Genomic DNA, 23,891 nt, shown 5'->3' on the forward strand with positions numbered 1-23,891 from the left:
CAGAGATGAGTCCACTGTCAGAGACCATAAGAAGATCATTTGTAACCTTCACTAAAGCTGTTTCTGTGCTGTGATGAGCTCTGAAACCTGACTGAAACTCTTCAAATAAGCCATTCCTCTGCAGATGATCTGTTAGCTGTTTGACAACTACTCTTTCAAGGATGTTTGATATGAAAGGAAGGTTGGAGATTGGCCTATAATTAGCTAAGACAGCTGGGTCTAGAGATGGCTTTTTGAGTAAAGGTTTAACTACAGCCACCTTGAAGGCCTGTGGTACATAGCCGATTATTAGAGATAGGTTGATCATGTTTAAGATTGAAGCATTAATTAATGGCAGGACTTCTTTGAGCAGTTTGATCCCACACATCCAGTACTGCCACTGAATGATACAGAGTGTAGACCAGAATATTGTTTATGAATGAAGCTTCTTTTAGCCACTCCCACACTTTCAATAGCAAAACTGACCAATCAAACATCTGTGACGTAGAGGAACAGAATCCACAATACCCACTCTGCAGCTCCACAAAGTTTGATCAAGGTTCGTCAAATCTTTTCCAGCTGTTGTGTTTACAGACAGACAGAAGCACATACTGACAGAAACATCAGCTCCTTGGTGGAGGTGACTATGATTCTTACAATTATAGTGTGTATTGATAGCATATAAAAAGTACCCTATAAAGATTTTAAATACCACATCCCATCTGACCTCTGCTGCAAGATCAACCGATTGATCTTAAGTTCAATTCACTAATAATGCTATATAAAGCTATTTCAAACTATATAGAGCTATAAACAAATGTTTATTCTTTTACAAACCAGAAACAAATCATAAACCTCTGACTAAACATTTAAAAAACTTTTACTGAACAATGAAATGAATAATACACATGTACTATATCCCCATAAATAAAACAAACAAGAACTCAGAATTATGGTCAAGTATATTAAAATGGGCTCCAACAGGGCAGATAACAAAAGCCTGCACTCTGCATTTGTTTTCACGGCATTACAAACTTCTTCAAGTACATACAAGGTGAAATTTGAGCAGCAGTGCATCTATGATTCCTCTTGTGTCCAAATAACTGGACTTGGAAAATATTTATATTATTACATTTAAATTCTGTATGATTTTGTTAAATATGCAAAGGTTATTCTACACAACAACAAAACCTCATCAGGTTAGCTTTTGTTTTATAGGTAAATTTGAAGAAACAATGAAACATGGATAACTTCCAGCTCCAAGGCTGCTGCTGCAAAACTGAGTCCAAAACCAGGATACAGGAATAGGAGTAACCGGCCACTTTATTAGGTATATCTGTTCGACTGCATGTTAAGTCAACTGTCTAATCAGCCAATCACGTGGCAGCACATGACATGATCCAGATCCAGATATAAAATATCATTACAGTCCGTTTGTTGTTCATATATGTATATATTTATATATGTATACATATATGCACACGTGGGAACCTGAAGTCATTTCCGGTGCTGTGGTTAAAAAAAAGTGAGCTCCACCGTGGGAAAAACACGTTATTTTCATCTGCATTTCAAAGAGCTGGACAGCTGCGCTGAATGAATGAAATAACAAAGTATTTTTAAAAAATCTACACGGCTTAAAACTTTCACGTACAGCTCGCTTTAACGTGACCACTTGCCGAAGCTACACGCACATTTACGTTCCCGTCGCTTACCCGCCATCACGGACAGCCTGGTGACAGCATAAACTTTAACGGAAGGGTTTTAAGAGTATTCCGTGTCGGTGACAGCAGTGGACGTGCAGGCTGCACGTGATCTCTCCCCGTGTTTCAAATCCATGCGGTGGGCGGGGCTTATAGGCATACTTCAAAGGAGAGATTTAAAAGCGACCTTTACGTCATATAACACGCATCATTACAAAGCACTCTCAAACCCGTAAATAGGGGTGCTGCTACCAGGCACTATCATTCAATTGAGTCCATGCACTGGAACCAGACACACGAGGTAAAAGAAAACACTAACACTAAAATGTATTCGGATGACATTAACACAGCCACTGTGGGTCCCATCATAGATGGCTTTTTTGATAAAATGAACATGTCGCAGGTGCGATCCATGCTGGCTGGTCGCCCAGATGACTGCACTGTCCAGGTAATGTCTCACATGGTTGCTGAGATGGTGCAGCTCTGCGCGGACTCTGCCAGAGCAGTACTGCTGCAAAACAGTATCCCACAAGAGCGATGCATCCACAGCCTCTTCAGAGAACTGGAGGGGCGCATCAGCTCGATTGCTTTCTCTCTCACCTCGGAGTCAGATCACGGAGCCAGAGAAGGCTTCATAAAAGAACTTATCCAGGTGTTGTTAGGGAGATTTGCACACTGCACATGCACCCAGTCTGGCAGCCAGCAGGAAAATCAGCAGGTCCCACAGACAGAACAACCAGAGAAAGATCTGGAGTCCTCGCTGTCTGTGGAACCTACACAAATGGCAAACGCAGAAGCCTCAGTGGTAGAACCAGAGCCTGAAAAAGCAGCCGTGGCTTCTGAGGAGCAGAAACCCTCTGCGTCACCTCAAGGTGAAGCAGAGGGAAAAAAGCTCATAAGCACGCTCCTTCAGGCTGTCCTTTCCCGCGTTGCAAAAGAATCCGAAGCCTGCCCATCAGACTCCCTCCACCAGCGCCTTTTAGATCAAATCTGCTCTGAAATAAAAACAGCAGATTTGCCTTTATCACCAAAGGCCCTACAAAATCTTGCAAAGGTCATTTTCAAAGACTTTTGCAAGGAAGCAGTCCTCAAACCAGAACACATTTTAACTATATTTCAGTTAGAGCCGACAGTGGACAAACTTTTCATCTATGTGTTTAAGAAACACTTTCTGGCATCCACACAGAAACTAGAGTATCTGTTAGAGTCTTCCGAAATCAAGGCTAGGAAGCAGCTTTCAGTTGACGTCTGTGTGGAAGAACTTGTCATGCATGCTTTCAAAAAGGCACGCATTCCCTATACAGATATGACAATTTATGAAATTAAGAAACGTTTGTTCGAGAAAATCTGGGCTGATGTCCAAGATATCGATTTTCAACCCTCCTCGAAGTCCTTCAAAACCTTACACAAGGTCATTTACAAATCTCTACTTAGGTGGTCGAACAACCCCATGTATGTCAGGAAACTCTTAAAATGCAAACACCAAGCAGTTGAGAAATACATCATCGAAACCTTTAAAGAACATCTGATGTCGGCAGCGGCGCCAGCAGGTCGCATCAGAAGGTTCTTCTCATTTCTGGGGCGGTGTTTAGGCATCACCCGCTGACAGTCGCGGCTGTCTCCCCTGTAAAAACAACAGAACATTTCACATTGACTAGCCGACATCAAAGTGGCTCTTAAATTGACTAACAACAAACAATTCAAACTAGCCAATTTATTTAATATCCAATCAAGTCATTTTAAACACCCCTGGACCGGTTGCGGCAGATGACCGTCCCTCCCTGAGCCTGGTTCTGCCGGAAGTTTCTCCCTGTTAAAAGGGAGTTTTTCTTCCCCACTGTCGCCAAGTGCTTGCTCAGAGGGAATTGTCCGATTATTGGGGTCTTGTTTCTAGTCAATAATTACTGACTAGAACACTCTAAATCAGGGGTAGGCAACCTTTCTGATGGCGAGTGCCATTTAAAATTTCCTCAGAAGTCAGTGTGCCATATGATTGCATTAGCAATAAATTTAATAACGCTCTATATGAACAGTTACACATTATATAGAACCACTTTATAGAATTATATTTGTTTGCAAATGTTGGCAGCTATCAGCGAATAGTTATCAGCTATTTTGAAACAAAAAAAAGACACTTTTTATTCATAACAAGAACTCCATAACAGCAAATGAACTGTACAACAGAAAATACAAATGCTATTTATGGTCTCCTCACAACAATGATAAGAAAAATAAACTGGGCCAATATGGTATGTTTGTTAATACAGAGACACACATGTTAATGTGATCTCTGGTCTCCCACTCAGAGACACAGGTCTCCGAGTGTCCAGCATTCAGACGGCTCCCTGAGGACACTCATGTGAGAGAAAATCTGCTCACACAGATATGTAGAGCCAAATACTGTCAATAAGGCCTCTGCAATGTTCTGAAGACAGTTAAACTTGTCAGGTAGTGATGTCCAGCAGGTGAAAATGCAAGCTCCATGAACACGCACAGCTGTGGATTCCAGCTGCTTCGATGTCGCATTAACTGGCATTAACTTAGCCAGTTAATGCGAGACAAATCTAGCTGCTCATTAAAGATTTCTGGTTTGATCAGAAAATAAAACATTGGTCCATACACCTGAAAGTCCCAAAAATGCATTGTGTCTCGAGTCTATGGATGCATTTTGACTAAAGACCGGCCCCCCAGATATTAAAGCCATAAAGCCTTTAAATGAAAACAAACACTGTTGTGACAGTGATGTACACTGTCTTGTTGGTAAATGTATTTCTATTCATTTTACGTCAGATAAAAACTTTGGTTGTAAGCTTCAGATAATTATTTAATAACAGCCAGACACGCGTACCACCGTTGGCACGCGTGCCTAGGGTTGCCGACCCCTGATATAGAGCATTATTAAATTTATTGCTAATGCAATGATATGGCACACTGACTTCTGAGGAAATTTTAAATGGCACTCGCCATCAGAAAGGTTGCCTACCTCTGCTCTAGATAAATAAGCTCATCATTTAAAATTGCATTTTGTATTTATTCAGTCTCTCTTTTTCCAATACTACAATTTGTTTGATGATTTGAAACATAAGTGTGATCATCAGGAATCAGGAAACTACTGTTTGTAGTCAAGATTTCCTACATTTAAGCAAATCTGTGAGAGCCTTTAAGATAAATAAGGTTCAAACTGGCTGCAGTATTTATTAAATCATACATGCAAGAGGCTATAGGGAAGTTTTTGAGTCTGTACATAAGTGGTGACTTAAATATGAAATACCTTTTTTTTCATGATTAACTTTTGCCTTATAAATGACTTCAGTCACTATCATAAAGTGTTGCTGGGGTGCTGTCAGCACATGGAGTAGTTTAGGCCGTTAGTGACAGTCTATTTTCATATTTCAAATGTATCTCTGTCTGAACTTTTCACTGCCTAAACCTGTAACAAGACCTGACCAAATATGCTTTTGAATGTGAAAATATGTTTTCTAAGCAAATAAAAAGACCTTTTTTCCCATTAACTCTGTTTTCTTGCTTTTATTTTTCTTCATTTTTTGGAAACAAAAGAACCACAAAGCAACACTTTGAGACATGAGATACGTATTTCCATTCTATTAATGAAAAATGACAACTTTTGGCTGCAAAAACATCTCATTTGTCTCCTTTTAGCAGTCAAGCAGTACTAAGCAGTAATACTGGACAAGAACATTTGGTATGGCAATTAGCTTCTGCAGTACGGTCACCAAATCCAACTGAAGCAAATGATTCATATTCCAAAACTCTATCACCACCGAAGCACTTCAACCTTACAGTACCATCTAAATGCAAAACATGTTGCAGCAGCACAGAAACTGTGAAGCTCAAGCTACCAGGGAGAGACTTTTTTTTTTTAGATACCTGCAGATAAGAGAAATTACGTACAGGGCTTTGAGAGTCTCAACATTTCCGGTCTCGACAAGTGTCTCCAATACAGCTCCATCACATCTGACCTCTGCTGCAAGATCAACCGATTGATCTTAAGTTCAATTCACTAATAATGCTATATAAAGCTATTTCAAACTATATAGAGCTATAAACAAATGTTTATTCTTTTACAAACCAGAAACAAATCATAAACCTCTGACTAAACATTTAAAAAAAAACTTTTACTGAACAATGAAATGAATAATACACATGTACTATATCCCCATAAATAAAACAAACAAGAACTCAGAATTATGGTCAAGTATATTAAAATGGGCTCCAACAGGGCAGATAACAAAAGCCTGCACTCTGCATTTGTTTTCACGGCTTTATAGACTTCTTCAAGTACATACAAGGTGAAATTTGAGCAGCAGTGCATCTATGATTCCTCTTGTGTCCAAATAACTGGACTTGGAAATATTTATATTATTACATTTAAATTCTGCATGATTTTGTTAAATATGCAAAGGTTATTCTACACAACAACAAAACCCCATCAGGTTGACTTTTCTTTTATACTTAAATTTGAAGAAACAATGAAACATGGATAACTTCCAGCTCCAAGGCTGCTGCTGCAAAACTGAGTCCAAAACCAGGATACAGGAATAGGAGTAACCGGCCACTTTATTAGGTATATCTGTTCGACTGCATGTTAACTCAACTGTCTAATCAGCCAATCACCTGGCAGCAGCTCAGTGCATTTAGGCAGTTGACAAGATCCAGATCCAGATATCATTACAGTCCCTTTTTAAAAAAAAAATTATTATATATATAGTGGCACACGTGGGAACCTGAAGTCATTTCCGGTGCTGTGGTTAAAAAAAAGTGAGCTCCACCGTGGGAAAAACACGTTATTTTCATCTGCATTTCAAAGAGCTGGACAGCTGCGCTGAATGAATGAAATAACAAGGTATTTTAAAAAATCCACACGGCTGAAAACTTTCACGTATACCTCGCTTTAACGTGACCACTCTGCTAGCCGAGTGAAGCTACACGCACATTTACGTTCCCGTCGCTTACCCGCCATCACGGACAGCCTGGTGACAGCACAAACTTTAACGGAAGGGTTTTGAAAGTATTCCGTGTCGGTGACAGCAGTGGACGTGCAGGCTGCACGTGAACTCTCCCCGTATTTCAAATCCATGCGGCCAGCTCCGGTGTGTTTGTGTGAAGCTGTTGCTGGGCATTCGTTTTAGAGGTGGGCGGGGCTTATAGGCATACTTCAAAGGAGAGACTTCAAAAGCGACTAAATGCTGTGACCTCAAAGGACGCGTCATTACAAAGCACTCTCAAACCCGTAAATAGGGGTGCTGCTACCAGGCACTATCATTCAGTTGAGTCCATGCACCGGATCCAGACACACAAGGCAAGAGAAAACACTAACACTAAAATGTATTCGGATGACATTAACACAGCCACTGTGGGTCCCATCATAGATGGCTTTTTTGATAAAATGAACATGTCGCAGGTGCGATCCATGCTGGTTGGTCGCCCAGATGACTGCACTGTCCAGCTAATGTCTTACATGGCTGCTCAGATGGTGCAGCTCTGCGGGGACTCTGCCAGAGCAGTAATGCTGCAAAACAGTATCCCACAAGTGCGATGCATCCACAGCCTCTTCAGAGAACTGGAGGGGCGCATCGGCTCGATTGCTTTCTCTCTCACCTCGGAGTCAGATCACGGAGCCAGAGAAGGCTTCATAAAAGAACTTATCCAGGTGTTGTTAGGGAGATTTGCACACTGCACATGCACCCAGTCTGGCAGCCAGCAGGAAAATCAGCAGGTCTCACAGACAGAACAAACAGAGAAAGATCTGGAGTCCTCGCTGTCTGTGGAACCTACACAAATGGCAAACGCAGAAGCCTCAGTGGTAGAACCAGAGCCTGAAAAAGCAGCCGTGGCTTCTGAGGAGCAGAAACCCTCTGCGTCACCTCAAGGTGAAGCAGAGGGAAAAGGGCTCGTAAGCACGCTCCTTCAGACTGTGCTTTCCCAGGCTGCAAAAGAATCCGAAGCCTGCCCATCAGACTCCCTCCACCAGCGCCTTTTAGATCAAATCTGCTCTGGAATAAAAACAGCAGATTTGACTTTATCACCAAAGGCCCTGCAAGATCTTGCAAAGGTCATTTTCAAAGACATTTGTAAGGAAACGGTCTCCAAACCAAACAACATCTTAACTCTATTGAAATTAGGAGAGCCAACAGTGGAGAAACTTTTCATCTCTGTGTTTAAGAAACACTTTGTAGCATCCACACAGAAACTTGAGCTAGAGTCTTCTGAAATCAAAGCTCAGAAGCAGCTTTCAGTTGATGTCTGTGTGGAAGAACTTGTCATGCGTGCTTTCAAAAAGGCACGCGTTCCCTACACAGATGACACAGTTTATGAAATTAAGAAACGTTTGTTCGAGAAAATCTGGGCTGATGTCCAAGATATCGATTTTCAACCCTCCTCGAAGTCCTTCAAAACCTTACACAAGGTCATTTACAAATCTCTACTTAAAGAGTATAAGGACCCCGAGTGTGTCATGATTCTCTTTAATCTTGACCGGGAAGTAGGTCAGAAAAAAATCATCGAAACTTTTAAAGAACATCTGATGTTGGCAGCGGCGCCAGCAGGTCGCATCAAAAGGTTCTTCTCATTTCTGGGCCGGCGTTTAGGCATCACCCGCAGACAGTCGCGGCTGTCTCCCCTGTAAAAACAACAGAACATTTCACATTGACTAGCCGACATCAAAGTGACTCTTTAAATTGACTAACAACAAACAATTCAAACTAGCCAATTTATTTAATATCCAATCAAGTCATTTTAAACACCCTGGACGGGTTATGGGCAGATGACCGTCCCTCCTGAGCCTGGTTCTGCCGGAAGTTTCTCCCTGTTAAAGGGAGTTTTCTTCCCACTGTCGCCAAGTGCTTGCTCAGAGGGAATTGTCCGATTATTGGGGTCTTGTTTCTAGTCAGTAAATTACTGACTAGAACACTCTGAATTAATGAACAAATATGAGAAAATCTAATAAAATTCTAAAAGAAAAATCGCACTCTGATATCTGCTTGTTTTCACTGTGTGTGTGTGTGTGTGTGTGTGTGTGTGTGTGTGTGTGTGTGTGTGTGTGTGTGTATATTCAGCTTAGACTCAACGTGTTGAGTAGTTGTCATTCAATCCAAACTGTTTTAGGTAGAAAATGCAGAGAACATCCTGTTGTGATATTTCTTAGTGAGATTTCATCCATGCAAAGTCGTACATTTACAAGAAAACATACATACATACAGAGGTGCACATAAGTGGAACAAACAGTCAACAGAATACATGAGATACACCTTCCTGTTTCAGCAGCCAAAACATTAAGCACAACATTAATAGAAATAACTTCATTTAATAAAATAGATTGGAATGAGGTCTTTACAAAAAACAAAAGGAGATAAGTTTTAAGCTCAGGGGCCAGTCTGTGGAACAAGAAATCCTCGAAAAAAGAAAACATCACAGCCTGAAGAAGCTGTGACCGCCGAGGAACAGAAACCTGGGGCTGGACCAGGTGACCCTGAATCCTCCCTTAGTTATGCTGCAATAGACGTAGGCTGCCGGGGATTCCCATGATGCATTGAGTTTTTCCCTTCCAGTCACCTTTCTCACTCACTATGTGTTAATAGACCTCTCTGCATCGAATCATATCTGTTATTAATCTCTGTCTCTCTTCCACAGCATGTCTTTATCCTGTTTTCCTTCTTTCACCCCAACCGGTCGTAGCAGATGGCCCCGCCCCTCCCCGAGCCTGGTTCTGCCGGAGGTTTCTTCCTGTTAAAAGGGAGTTTTTCCTTCCCACTGTCGCCAAAGTGCTTGCTCATAGGGGGTCATATGATTGTTGGGTTTTTCTCTGTATTTATTATTGTGCAATCTACTGTACAATATAAAGCGCCTTGAGGCGACTTTTGTTGTGATTTGGCGCTATATAAATAAAATTGAATTGAATTGAAACCTTCTGTGTCACCTCAAGTTAACGCAGCCACTGTGGGTCCCCTCATAGATGGCTTTTTTGATAACATTATCATATCACAGGTGCGATCCATGCTGGCTGGTTGCCTAGATGACTGCATTGTCCAGCTAATGTCCCACATGGCTGCTCAGATGGTGCAGCTCTGCCATGTCTTAGCTCATGGCTTATTTTACAGCAGGAAAAGTCCATGCTGTCTGTGGAACCACAAATCCCAAAACTAGAAGCCCCAGAGGTAGAACCAGAGCCTGAAGAAGCAGCCATGGCCTCTGAGGAGCAGAAACCCAATGTGTCACCTCAAAAATTTTGGTAAATTGTGAACACAGGAACAAGTCAGATCGATTTTAGCTAACCAGCTGAAAATAAATAATTAAAAAAACCACAACTATATGTGATGGCAGCACAATATTTGAGCCTGAAAGAATAAAAAACCTCCAGGGACTTTTATTCAGACTGGAAATGTTATATATTCGGGTGGCTGTGGCTCAGGTGGTAGAGCAGATCAGCTACTGATCGGAAGGTCGGTGGTTCGATTCTTGGCTTCCCCGATCTGCATGTCAAGTATCCTTGGGCAAGATACTAACCCCAAATTGCCCTCCGATGCGTTCATCGGAGTACGAATGTGTGTGAATGCAGGTTAGTTTGCACTGTGTTTAGAAGTGCTTGTACGAGTGGGTGTGATTGGGTGAATGAGGCATGTTGTATAGAGCGCTTTGAGTACTCCGGGAGAGTAGAAAAGCGCTATATAAGAATCAGTCCATTTACCATTTACCATATATTCATAAAATATTTTCAATAAAAAAGATAAGAAAAATAATAATTCTAGAAAAAAAACTATGTAAAAATATACACATTTCCTTCACTAGCTCAAACATAAATGACATGTATGCTTTAAAGCATTAATATTAGCTCATCTCTGACAGCATGGTGGGAGTCTTCACTAATCCCATGCAAACATACACATCTGGAACAACCCTGACATCCTACAAAACAGTAATATAAAACTTCCTAGACTGGAGTTCTCAAAACCCCCAAATGAATGAAATGAATCGACGAATTAATACAATCCCTTCCTATTGTGAAATGGGAGGCGGATTTAACAGCTTTAACCAAAAAGGTCTGGTCTCAGGTACATTGAAAAACCTCTAAAATGACTAGAAACCCCAGTCTACAATTAATAGGGTACAAAGTCCTGCACAGCGTGCACTATACAGGCCAATGTATGATGAGGATGGGTTTATGCATAAATCCTAATGTAGTTTTAATAAAATATGACTACAAAATATAGTGTTTCATACATTTCCAGGAAGGTCGGGATAGCTTTGTTCCTCTAGATAAATAAGCTGATCATTTAAAATTGCATTTTGTATTTATTCAGTCTCTCTTTTTCCAATACTACAATTTGTTTGATGATCTGAAACATGTAAGTGTGATCATCAGGAATCAGGAAACTACTGTTTGTAGTCAAGATTTCCTTCATTTAAGCAAATCTGTGAGAGCCTTTAAGATAAATAAGGTTCAAACTGGCTGCAGTATTTATTAAATCATACATGCAAGAGGCTATAGGGAATTTTTGAGTCCGTACATAAGTGACTTAAATACAAAATACTTTTTTTTCCTGATAAATGACTTCAGTCACTATCATAAAGTGTTCCTGGGGTGCTTGTCAGCACATGGAGTAGTTTAGGCCATCAATGTCAGTGTATTTTCGTATTTCAAATGTATCTGTCTGAACTTTTCACTGCCTAATCCTGTAACAAGACCTGACCAAATATGCTGTTGAATGTGAAAATATGTTTTTTAAGCAAATAAAAGACCTTTTTTCCCATTAACTCTGTTTTCTTGCTTTTTTTTCTTCATTTTTTGGAAACAAACAAACCACAAAGCAACATTTTGAGACATGAGATACGCATTTCCATTTTATTAATGAAAAATGCCAACTTTTAGCTGTTAATGTACAAAAACATCTCATTTGCCTCCTTTTAGCAGTCAAGCAGTACTAAGCAGTAATACCAGACAAGAACATTTGGTATGGCAATTAGCTTCTGCAGTACGGTCACCAAATCCAACTGAAGCAAATGATTCATATTCCAAAACTCTATCATACTGTTAGAGAGATGTTTTCTTGTGTATAAAGCACTTGTATGTTTAATATATTATCAGTACCAAATATCTACTGTATTTTTTCTGTAAAAATCTACTATTTAATCTATTTTACATTCTCTCCACTACGATCCCCTTTCAGAGCAGATCACCTTAAAACATGTTTACACATATATGTCACAGTTATGCTTCAAGAACATAACCAAAAACAAGTCTGTAGCAACTTGTGTTTAGATATCTTTTTATATGAACAGCAATTTACAGTAAAATTTGATTAAAAATCATCTGAATGTAAAGTGCAACTGGCTGATTTAAAATTCTTATTAGAAATTTAAAAAAGGAGAAAATTAGATTTGTGAAGTGTTGGCAGATTTGGGATTTTAGTCCTCAGCAATTGACCGTTGGCTATTGCCCAACTCCTAAGTGTGATGATCAGTTACTGTCAGTCATAGTTTAGGAATTGCAGCTTGTTGGTGGCAGTCCCATAAAGCATCTGATTTCTCACCATTTATTAACTGTGTCTGAATCTTTAATGGGATTCATATTCCCTGCTTAAATTGTTTGGCTCGGGGTGTGTGTACAATAACAGAAGAGCCAAACTTAGAGGAACAGCACTTGGTGTGTAGTAAAATTTAGCTTGGCTTCAAGTTATAGCCAAGCTAAAGTTATTGTATGAAGAAGCCATCAGTTTCTGGTGGGTTTAGGTGGGAGGCACGCATTGATTTTCCACAGAATGTGAGAGTCTGCAGATGTGGATCAAGTCAACACTTGCGACAGTTGTGTTATAAAAGAGAAGACTGCTTCTTCTTTTTTTTTTTAAATCATAGATTGAACCGAAGACCCACTATTAGAAAAAACCCTTCAAACAGTAGATCTGCCACTACTGTCATAATAAGCTGCATTTTGTTTTTTATTAAAATTGGATCTAGCATCAGTAACTAAAGGGTCGAGTCTAGCAGAGTCACCATGTGCACACTGGAGACATTAAAGTACTTCATTCTGCTACAAAGTAACAGAGCAACTCCTTTTTCTGAATGCAGCATCTGTTAAATCATTGCATTTCTGGAGTATTAGCATTACACTTCTGCCTAATATAAAGCTATTCAACATTTATAACATGTTGGTGCTTCTTAAACATTTGCCTCACCTAAGCATCCTTTACTAAAGAATATACACAAATTTCCCATTCACTGTGCCGAGCAACAGCTTGTATAACACAAACTTATGACAGGTCTCGTCATACCTCAAAAAAACCCCCTCAGACACTGATGTCATTGTCAGCAGATGGGTTGTCAGGACATAAAGAATAGCTCAGCTCAAACTGACTGTCCCTCAGTCTGTTAGGAATCACATACAGATCAGTGTGTGCATGCATGGGAAGGGATGATCCCAGCACAGACTTCCTCTCCTCCGGCACGGAACGTCGAGCTTGCTGTATCTGGGTGCAAGTTCATCAGACAGCGATGATATCAGATCTCTATGTCCACTGGGCGAATTTCTCCAGTTTTATTCTCCCGTACCCACGTTTCTCTGTCTTTGGTTGGGTCCACACACTGCAGGAGCTGATCCACTGGCTCCATGGTCTGAAAGAACAAACAACAGCTTCAACGTCAAACAAGAAACTTTTTGCCTCTTCTTCATGCTTCGGTCACTCAGAGAAAGTAGCTCTTTGCCTGCCTCTGCTGGTGCTAGAGAGGTAACTACACAATCAAGGCTATCAAACCATAAATAATTAGCCTGTGACTATATAACAACACTCAATCTAATTCATGTTTAAATAAAAACACTGTTTGTCAGAATATTTTTTCATTTAAATACTGCACAGCAACACCGATGAGCCACATCATTAAAACCATGTTAGTTAAATAACATTATTATCGCATTTCTGTAAGATATGCTAGAACAAGCCCAGCAGAGGCCCTAGCCCTGAACCCAGGTATAATTTATTTGGGAAGCCCATTGGTTAAAAATCACAGATCATGGCTGGTACTATTAAGTCCACCTCTCATATGTGTTGTAACTCCCATATGAATGGGGCCACCCCACCTCTTGCCCTATGCTAGCTGGGATAGACCCTGAGACCCTGAATTGGATAAGTGGAAGAGAACAGATGAATAGATGAATGACGCCTTGGTGTGTACTACCTGTTGCTTGCAAAAGACAGCAGACATTGCACTTACACTTTGGTTGAACATGTCTGTCTCATGTCGAAGGGTGGTGTACTGGCAAAGATGCTGTCTGATCATCTCCACCCGCTCGACCTCCAGTCGTTCCAGCTCCTGAGAAAAAGATCAGTTTTAACAGCTGGGTCACAGAGAAGCTCTGCATCAAGTGCAGTGCAGTGAATTCGCAAAACTCATTTGGAAATTCACTATTAAGGAAACTGAATGGAGTGGATAAAAAGAAAAGAAAAGAGTAATGTCAGATCAAACTAGCACACAATAAACCACATAACCCTGAAATACACATAAAAATGCAGAAGAAACCCTTATATGTTGGGTATTAAAGGGTAATTAAAGTTAATACCCAACATTAATACTAACTTGTACCACAGGATGGTGTAATGAGCGACCATAATCTTTATTTAACCAGGCAAGTCATTAAGGAGCCTGTTTTTAATCACATTGGAGGCCTGGAAGTGGGCAAAACCTCTTGAAACTGTGGCTCAGGTGGAAGAGCAGGTGGTCTATGAATTAGAAGGTCAGGGTATCGATCCCTGGCTCTTTCAGTCTGTGTCAAAGTATCCTTGGTCAAGATACTGAACCCTTTGTTGCCCCCAAAGCATCCAGTGGAATTAGATGTTGAATAAAAAGTTTTTATATATAAAAGCACTGTATAAATGTTTGTGTGAATAAGACTTATATTACAGAGCACTTTGCTCACATTGAGTTGAAAGGCACTATGGAAGCACCAGTGCATTTAAAAATGCATATTAGAAAAAACCAATGGTAACATTTTACCCTTGGTGGTGAAAGTTTCAGTTAATTCTTCAGGAGGTAAATTCAAAAAGCACCTAAAGGTGTACAGACATTTAAAGTAATTGCAAAATATTACTTTGACTAAATTATGCAAACACATGTAAAACTCATGCATTCTTACCAGGCTTGTGGTGACCATCTCTTCAAACCATTTGGACTGCGACTGATTATAAAGGTCAACACAGCGCATCAGATCATCGCCTGCCACGAAGAAGAAAAACAAGCCAATTAGCAACTTTTATTTTGAAAATCTATGCACTAAAAACAAACCCAAAAACAAAGCAAGCCCAAGCACTTCATTTGGTTGCAGCGTGTTACATCCAGCAGATGGTGTTGCAACCAAGATATTTCCTCGTTCAAACAAAACATGCATGTACAGAGATGTTTTCTCATTACTCAGCTGATACAATTATTCCAGAACTGTACAGATGATCTAGACTGATAGAAGATTTCATTATGATACCATGAGCAATGACAAAAGGAAAGGTCTAATCTGTTATTTCATTAATGTGTCTGCCTGCATCCAGCTGACAACAAAACAAACACTAATCATGTAGAAGATTAGATCAGAGAGGAAATGATGCTGAGTATTTTGTTCTTCATTCTTCTTCAGTCAACATGTGCTCATATATGTGCTACATTATGTTCATATTAGTGTCTTATTCCTCTCTTCAATGTGGCTGCTAAATATCTCACATTCAAGCTAGTGTGGAGTAATATTTCTTAAAGTATAGTCTGGGGACAGAGACAGGTAGGGTTCAGACAAAGTTTCATGTTTTCAGTCATTCAGCTATGGTGCAGTTACAATGACAAATTGGCTTAATGTGCTGATGACCCTCAAAGGGACACCAACACTATGACTCTGTAAGCCTGAAAAAACCCCTCTAAAGGTGAAGTGGTATCAAGAAGCTCAGAAGTTCTGTAAATTACAGGTACTTTATGCAATATACCGGTATAGAGAACATTTATATCGAAATCTGGTTTATATGTCTTCCCTCTTGCCTGTACTCCTATTTACCCACCTTGTTTTGGTATGAACCCAGTTTTGAGTTAAGGCTTAGAAGAAATAAAACAGTTCCTACATTAAACATGGATGTTTTTGTTGCTTTGAGTTCTATTTCATATTAACCGACATTCATGTGGATCTCTACAGCTGATATTTCCAAAACTGAACAACTCTTTCAAAATATTCTAAAAGGACGAAAAGAAATACAGGCCATAAGAAAGCTGTAATAAACTGCTCCTTTTGTGTACAATGCATCTATGTATATGGATCTTGAAATGTTCTAGCACTTCTTAAAGTTCTTGCTACTGCAGCAGAATTTACAGTAAACAGGGTTTTCTCTCACTTCAGCTCAGAATGGCTTCTATAAATAAACAGAGAAAAAAATGAGAAGCACATGCGCATAAGCCCTCCAAGAAAAAAAGAGACTCTAAGAACAAACGTATATATAAAAATAAAGTAACCAACTCTATAAAAGGGTGATCACAGCTTCAGATGGTTGATTTAAACTGTAAGGAAATCCCTGCTATCACTGCTGTGTGTAATCCAATGCAGTGAGAGTGATAATGAGACTTTGTTATGAGCAGACAGATGCCATGCTTTATTTGTTTTGGCATCAGACTCCTTTCTGCTTCCCTCACACCGCAGTCATCATCATTGGCAGCCAGACACCACGAGCACTGTCAACAACTGCTCCTTTTTTTTCACCTGGTTGCATAAGCAACAGAAGAGGGATCGCTCTGTGTGTGTGTGTGTGTGTGTGTGTGTGTGTGTGTGTGTGTGTCATGAGTAACACGTGGTCATGCCTGGTTGGCCCATGACATCACACTTTGGTGGTTTACATTGTTGGCTCTTAGCCTGTCACTTTCCTCAGGTGGCACAGCTAGTAAAAACTTTTATAATCATCAATCTGCTGCTGCTACTTTTCCACTCTGGCTCTTTTCCACCTCCCGCCCTTCTAACATGCACATGTGCTTTCACTATTTTCAGTGGCTTACTATCCATTGTTCACTCAATGTGACATAATGTTTTGTTTGCGAGGAGCAGTGGATGAACCCTTTTACCCTAGTAAAAAAAAAAAAACAACAACACAGGGCATAGAGACTACAGCAGTGCACCATATACATATTGTTACAGAGCTACATGCAAAGGTGCCCAGTTGCTCTACTTTTATTCTTTATAACTGGTAAAAAACTTAAAAATAAATAATAATTAGAGGTATTCATACCGTTTATAAATATTGAAGTTATACTGAAATGATAAACCAAATACTGAAACCAGTGACGACACCTTGGATAATCTTCCCGACTGGAACCTAGAATGGCCAACATTTACAAAATGGGGCTAAAAAATTATTTTATATAACCTGAAACGAGTGACTAAGACTATGAACTCACCACTAACGTGTTTACTGAGGTCAAGTCCAAAGGCCATTTTCCCATAGACTTCTAAAGGACCGGAAGTCTTTTGCAACCGCAACCAGAGCCCCCAACCCCACCTCCACCCATCCCCTCACTGTTATCAAAAAAAGAATGCAGGTTTAAGGCACTTCCACGCTGGCTTCGCTTTTCAAAAGCTGAAGCTAAGTACATCTTTTATACAATCTATGATTAATCTATTGCTGAAAATAGTTCACAGGAAATGCGTGTAACATTCGTTCAAATTTAGAATACTCAGCTTTTTTCTGAAATTGCAGATTGTGCTGAAATAATGAATTAATCAATCATCAGCATTGGCAGTATTGTCTGTCTTCCTAAATCCTGCTTAGTGCCCCAAAGAATATAATATATCCTTTATTCTTGCCCACTTCAAAGCAGTGAGAAGAAACAGACACCTCATACAATCAAACAATGCAACAAAATTGTTTCTTTAGCAAGATTTGAAAAACTGCACAGGTTGTCAGGCTACAGCAGGGCAAACAGCGGAAGGATAGTACATCCCCAAGCCCAAGGACCACGGAGTTGAGCATAATTTCTGATGTCCATCTCAGCGACATAGAGGGATTTTCACTGACGTATTTTGCACACACTGCCTCATTGACAGTAAACACTCTGCAGGGATGCGGACTGCCTTTGCGATACCCAACCTCAAGCATAGAAGCAGAGAAGTTTTTGGGACCTCTCTTCTCTTTCCCACTTTATTAGGAAAATATATGTGGGGGTGGGGTGTCTCCCAGTCTGGGTTGCAGCACTGATAGAGCTCATGACTCATGTAAAAAGACAAACAGAATCCCGGTTCATAGGCCAGCTCAAGTGAAGGGCCAAAGAAACACTGAAGGAGGATTCAGATTTCATGTTCAGTAAGTTAGCTATTTACAGGGTCTACACTTTCACATGCATGGACTGGAGGGTCTCAAAGCTACATTTTTAGGAAATAAAATTATGCAAAAGATGCATTGCCTTGTGCTTAATTAATGCAACCCTTTTCAAACTGCATAAAGTCGACTCATTATTTCTCTTATTTAGGAATTAGCATGTTATCTGACCGTAATCCATTATTAGATTCACTTATTTAATTTAAATTCTATTAACACTATTTCTGAACCTATTAATGCTCCAACCTGTGGCTGCAAACTAAGGAATGGGAGAGGACTGAAATTAATCATGAAAGAAACTTCTGTGCCAAAGATAAATATATTCACAGCGGCAGAAGATATGAAATGTTGACAGAATGTTTATTTACATTCAGATACTGCGGAACTCATGGCTGACCTGATTAATTTACTGATATGAACAGAATTTAAATGTATGTTCACATTTGCACACAATGATAAGTAGACCTGCATTTGTCAAACTGTGTGAGTTCTGCTGTCGGTGTAATTTATTCTTTTAGATTAACTGAGGATAGCACCACTACAAACTACCACTGATGTGATGATGAAATATCTTTTGGGGTTTTATCCAAAACTCAATCCTTACTTATGTTACTGCTTGGTTGAACCCCCTTAGCTCTCAATACTGTCTAACAGACGCCGTTTTAGCTTCTCATCCCCCCTTACCCCACCCTTTTAGCCAACTTTCCTCTGATTGGCTGCCCCTCTAGAGCAGACGATTTAAACACCAGGCGGGTGGAGCTTTTGTGTGCTCAGCAGGAGATCCGTCCCATATTAGGGATAAAACTGTGAAGCCAGAAGTTTTAAAACTTTGACTTTAACATGAGCAATGACCAAGTCTTTTAGAACAAAGCACTGGTTTGGATCCATTTCCTTATCCAGTAAATTTCTGCTGAAGTAAGTTTAGTTTGAAAACAGATGTTGTGCATATACAGTCATAGTGGTTCTTAGTACATTTTGACAGACTTGTTTAAACCACATAATTTTAAACCCAGAAATTTAGAATTTACATGCAGTACCATTAAAGTCGGTAAACAGTGACCAACGGTGAATGTTTCACAGCCACATGAGAGGGTACAGAGTAAACACAATGGGCAGCACTCTCTCCTGCCTAAAACAACAAATACCTCAGTGAAAGTGTGACCCTATAAAGACCCATGGTTTGACCTTTGCCCCATGCTCTGACCTGCTTGTGTGGATTTCCTGCGGGCTTTTTTGATGTCTTCTTCAATCTTGTTGCTGAGTTTGATCTCCAGCTGCTGCGTCTTTAGCTCCAACTCTTTCTGCCTGTCAGCCAAAGCTTTACGAGCCTGCCAGAGATAAGAAGTCAGAGACTCGCTTTCACAAAACAATCTGCTCCTGAATTTCTGGCTGAGCTTCAGGCAGCAAACTTTTTCCTTTTAAACAATGTGCAACATCACACTAACACGATAAAATAATAAAAAATAATGTTACAGTCTTCTTCAGTTCACCACAGTGATAATGCTGTCTGCATCATTCATGCATCATTCAGTGTTAAAGCTTTCTTTTGACAGCCAACAATGTCAGTGACTTATTTGCAGTCCTGCTTTAACTGCTCAGTCGCTCATCAGATGAATTTATTTGAGAGAAACTGCTGAGTCCTTTCTCAGCATGATCGCTGATCATAGAGACAGTGACAGATGATGTGAGACGAGCTTTACCCAACTGCTTTCAATTGTATATATAAACAAAGAGAAAATATCCAACAGATGAGAAACAGCCATCTGCTTATAGGAGAAATTTGGAATTATAATCAGCAGTCAGATGATTCCCTAAATAGTTTATACTGCCATATGAAATAATATAACGTACATGAGTTTTCATATTTGTATGAGTTTGGATACCTTCTCCACAGCCGCATAGCGGCCAACCATCTGCTTCCGTAGGTCGGCGATGTGGTGGTCGAGCCTCTTCATGTCCTTCTTAAAGTTTTCCCTGAAGGTCAGGAAGGGCTTCTCCACTTCACTCTGGAGCTGCTCAAAGAAAACAACACATACTGAATTTGACACTGAGCAGAAAAAAAATGATGAAAAGCTAGTTTCAGGCAAGCATTTGTCAGTAAAACATGACTGGCTATCGCTATAATAAAAAAATAGCCCTTTTTTGTCATTGTACATGTACAATGCTCCACAGCAACTGTGCCGGAATAACATATAGACAGCAGACAGCAGGAATAAATAGCAAACAGGAAAAATACTGACTGCAGCTTTCCTGCTATGACAAACATTGATTCATTATTGATTAGGCTTCCTTTAACTTACAGTTCAAAAATTTCAGAATATTTTTTCTTTGAGATAAAAAGGTGAGAGGCCAAAAGTTTTGCTAGTGGCTAATTAGCCAAATATTTGCACTGTTAGCTAGTTAGCATATTAGCCAAAAACAGTTTAGCATTCCTAGACTTTGGTTTGTTGAATCAACAACAAACCAAAGTGGGGTTTTGTTCATAATTAGGTCTGTAGCAGATGAAAAAACTTGTTTTCTATTTTGTTATATAATCCCAAAAATATCAAAAGAGCTATATGTAGCTAAATGAGACTTGAGACGCTGCTGTTAACGTCAATAGCTGTGGTGACGTTTATTTTCTAGTGTGAGAAGTTATGGTTCAAATGGATAAAAGAGGCATCAATTTTAGGAGATTCTTTTCTTGAGCAAGAAAATGTAAGGACCATCAACTCAGAGATTTTTTTCCAACAATAATCCAAAAACATAAAAATCAATAATCCCCTCTCATTGGCTCACAGGTCTCCGTGTCCCTAACAGTAAAGTCTACAGTTTCTGTTGATACTTTGCATCAGCAAAGATTTTAAAGAAGCAACTGTTTGCTAATCAATCTTTCTAAATGATTTGAAATCCACCATTCTGCAGGGCAGAAGATTAGTCACAAGAAGGGGAAAGTCTCCCAGGAGTGGACATCCCAGCAAATTCCCACAGTCCTCAATAAGCTGAAGCAACATTGCAAAGAAGAGTGGGCTAAAGTTCCTCCACAATGATGTGAGAGACTCATAAAGTCAAACAGAAAAGGCTTACTTCACTTTATTGCAGTTAAAAATGCTTCTACAAGCTACCGAATCACATGATGCACTTAATATTTCACACTATCTGCTCCTGCATTTTTACCTAGTTGCTATTAAATGAATAAGGACAGTGTAATATGTCATTTGTTGTCGGTCATTTGAGGTTGTTTTTACATGTCCCTTTTTTTTTATTTATTTTTTTTTAACATGACTGTATTTACAACATAACGCATAGAAAAGTCATTAAGCCACTCAGGTCCATTGTATGTCCTGACACTGATAAAAAAAAATAGAGCTAAGTTTGGTCTCATTTAGCACTTCATGACTTATAGTGTTCACTACTCAAAACCATGTGGTACTTTGATTGGTTTCAGAATTCTGGTAGCTGAAAGGGAAAACAAATGTGTCAGGCACTGAATAACAAATACAGCGACTGTTAATGCACATTAAGAGAAGTTTCAATAAAATGACTTCTTCAAGAACAACTCAGGTTTATAGAGTTTAGATTACAGTAATGCTAGTGATTAATCACAAAGGGATACCCTTTAATCACCTCTCTGTATATCAGATTTAATTATCCAGAACCTTAATTAGCTCCATTCACTCTGGTTGCATTCCATATATCATGTCATCATCTTCTGACACTGAGCTATTTTAGATCACAAATGCTTTGATATGAAGGAGCCAAGCAAAAACCAGAATCTCAGTTGTTAGCATTGCTTTGCTTCCCTTTTTGTTTGATCCTTTATTGGTAAAGTGGCTTTTAAAGTTAACAGCACATCTTCCAGATCCAAGAATCTGACAAGGCCATATTATTTTTGAATGCCAGCAGCAGGCCCGTCACTGGTAATATGCAATGTGGTGTCCTGTCCCAGCTGTCAGTGATGAATGAGATGTGCAGCTCCTTCCTGCAATCACACCGTCATTCAAAATTCATTTCCACTTAAATCCTCCCTTCTCCTCCAAGAACCTGGAAAAGTGCCGCACATCTGTGCATCTCTGGAGGATAACATCACCGACTCCATTTCCTCCATCATTCCAGCTGGAATCCTGGCCTCTGTCTTTTGTCTCCCCCTCTTTCCTTCGACATCAAACATCGAAAACTACCTGAAAATGAAGAGCGCTAGCTGGCCCCTTGAAGACTTTGAAAGCATTGCTGAGCTCTTAAGACAGAAGATGCCTTGCTCATAAATCATCTGCGACCGGTTCCCGCAGCCTTTCTGCTTGAGGAGAAATCGCGATTAAAATTATTTTTAAAATAAATAAAAAAAATAAAATGTTGAGTCAAACCCTCTATGTCACACACACGTGCTTCAGCCCACAGAGCCATCAGGAAGCCCTTTACTCTATGTCACTGCATTAGAAGGCAGTCTATCTGCCTTGTGAGTCACATGTGCTGTAGGTTGCAGTACCACAGCCAATATGGACTCACGTACCGTAAAACCGAGCAGCAGCAACCGTCTGGAATGATCAGCCAATAAAATACAGTGTGACCTCTTCATCATAAGGCTTAAAGGGGTTAAACAACTGGAAACATTAGTCCACCTGATAAAACATCCCCCAGTTCATTCAGTAAGGTGAAATAAGAGCCTTGGCTCTATGAATAAGAGACACTCATGGTGAGATGCAGTAAGTGTTCAAATCACAGGGCCACAGTGACATTTATCACTGTTTGTGTTCATGCTAACAACTAATGTCGATCAGGGTTCCTGAAGTTAACATTAAAAAGTTAACTGGGTTAGATCACATCTTATGGCTTTTATCTAAGCTAAACCTATTTTCAGTGTAGGTTTAAATGACCCACTTTTAAAAACGCAGGAGCCTGGGGAAAAGAGGAATTGATGGGCTTTAACAGAAAGCTCAGCGGAAGTGTTCACACCAGTACTCTGTAGTTTCCAAACAGCTGTGGATAAACTGAGCGGCTGGTTGTTAATGCATCAGACTGACTAAGTGACTGGAATTTTGGCTAAACAAAGTCGGTTAAAAAAACATAAAAAGTGAAAAAAAAAGCTTCATTTTGACCTCTTTTTATGCATTCTTATAAACGTGATCTCGAATGAAAACTGTAAAAATGTTGTGTTTTTTACTAATCTGATGCAATGCAAATGATGTACAATAAAGCTGGGTCACATTCAATCAGAATATCCTGTCTTCCTTCTCTCTCCCTAACCAGTGGTGGTAGATGGCCCCGCCCCTCCCTGAGCCTGGTTCTGTCGGAGGTTTCTTCCTGTTAAAAGGGAGTTTTTCCTTCCCACTGTCGCCAAAGGGTTAGGGTTAACCCTAACCCTAAACATGTAATGTTCATCTCAGTTTGTATATAATCAAATTTTAAGACCTGTTAAAACCAGGTTATTTTTTAGTATTTCCTAAAATGACAGAGGGTGTCCTTTCTTTCTTTTTTACCATGACTAACTTTAAGCTGTTATTGTGAATGTAATCTGGCCAAAGAAAACAATGTTGCCTCTTAAAGCTGATTCTAGTTTGGTCTAAACTATGTCTGTGGTGTGCGGGGGAGGAATCCATTCAGCCATTCAGTATTTTGTATACAGAACAAACACTGGACATATCTTGCATAATATAGCGATGCTGCTTTGTGTTTATTGGTATCCACCCACTTCACATGTTGCCACTGGTAGTTTTGCCTGTTATTGAGACATTCCATGGTCTCTGGTTGCCACATTGTTGCTAAGCTCTTCCTGTGGGCATCTACTGTATGCCCTTTTGTGCTTTAAGAGACAGACAGGCATGGCTGTGGCGAATAATCATGCAGTCAGAATACTATAAAAAATATGTTTAGTTAATATTTGGTTTCATATCTTATT

At 39.8% G+C, this 23,891-nt stretch overlaps 2 protein-coding genes across 3 annotated transcripts in view; one reads left to right on the forward strand and one right to left on the reverse strand.

The window, feature by feature from the left end:
• Positions 1–288: 288 nt before the first annotated feature.
• Positions 289–8,439, forward strand: LOC120441376. The gene is made up of 2 exons (XM_039616085.1): positions 289–3,103; positions 8,120–8,439. The coding sequence occupies exons 1-2, from the start codon at positions 1,957–1,959 to the stop codon at positions 8,323–8,325; spliced, it is 1,353 nt and encodes a 450-aa protein (XP_039472019.1). The 5' UTR covers positions 289–1,956; the 3' UTR covers positions 8,326–8,439.
• A 3,070-nt stretch (positions 8,440–11,509) lies between these two features.
• The window catches only part of LOC116330885 (growth arrest-specific protein 7-like), a 58,242-nt gene continuing 45,860 nt past the window's right edge, over positions 11,510–23,891 (reverse strand). For both annotated transcript variants that reach the window (XM_031753343.2, XM_039616547.1), the window contains 5 exons: positions 19,900–20,028; positions 19,221–19,344; positions 14,821–14,900; positions 13,902–14,000; positions 11,510–13,304 (listed from right to left, as the gene is read on the reverse strand). In XM_031753343.2, the coding sequence (XP_031609203.1) occupies positions 13,191–13,304; positions 13,902–14,000; positions 14,821–14,900; positions 19,221–19,344; positions 19,900–20,028 (546 nt within the window). In that variant the 3' untranslated portion in view covers positions 11,510–13,190. The remainder of the gene's footprint in view (positions 13,305–13,901; positions 14,001–14,820; positions 14,901–19,220; positions 19,345–19,899; positions 20,029–23,891) is intronic.

The sequence above is a fragment of the Oreochromis aureus genome, linkage group 8 (genome assembly GCF_013358895.1).
Source record: "Oreochromis aureus strain Israel breed Guangdong linkage group 8, ZZ_aureus, whole genome shotgun sequence".
NCBI lineage: Eukaryota > Metazoa > Chordata > Actinopteri > Cichliformes > Cichlidae > Oreochromis > Oreochromis aureus.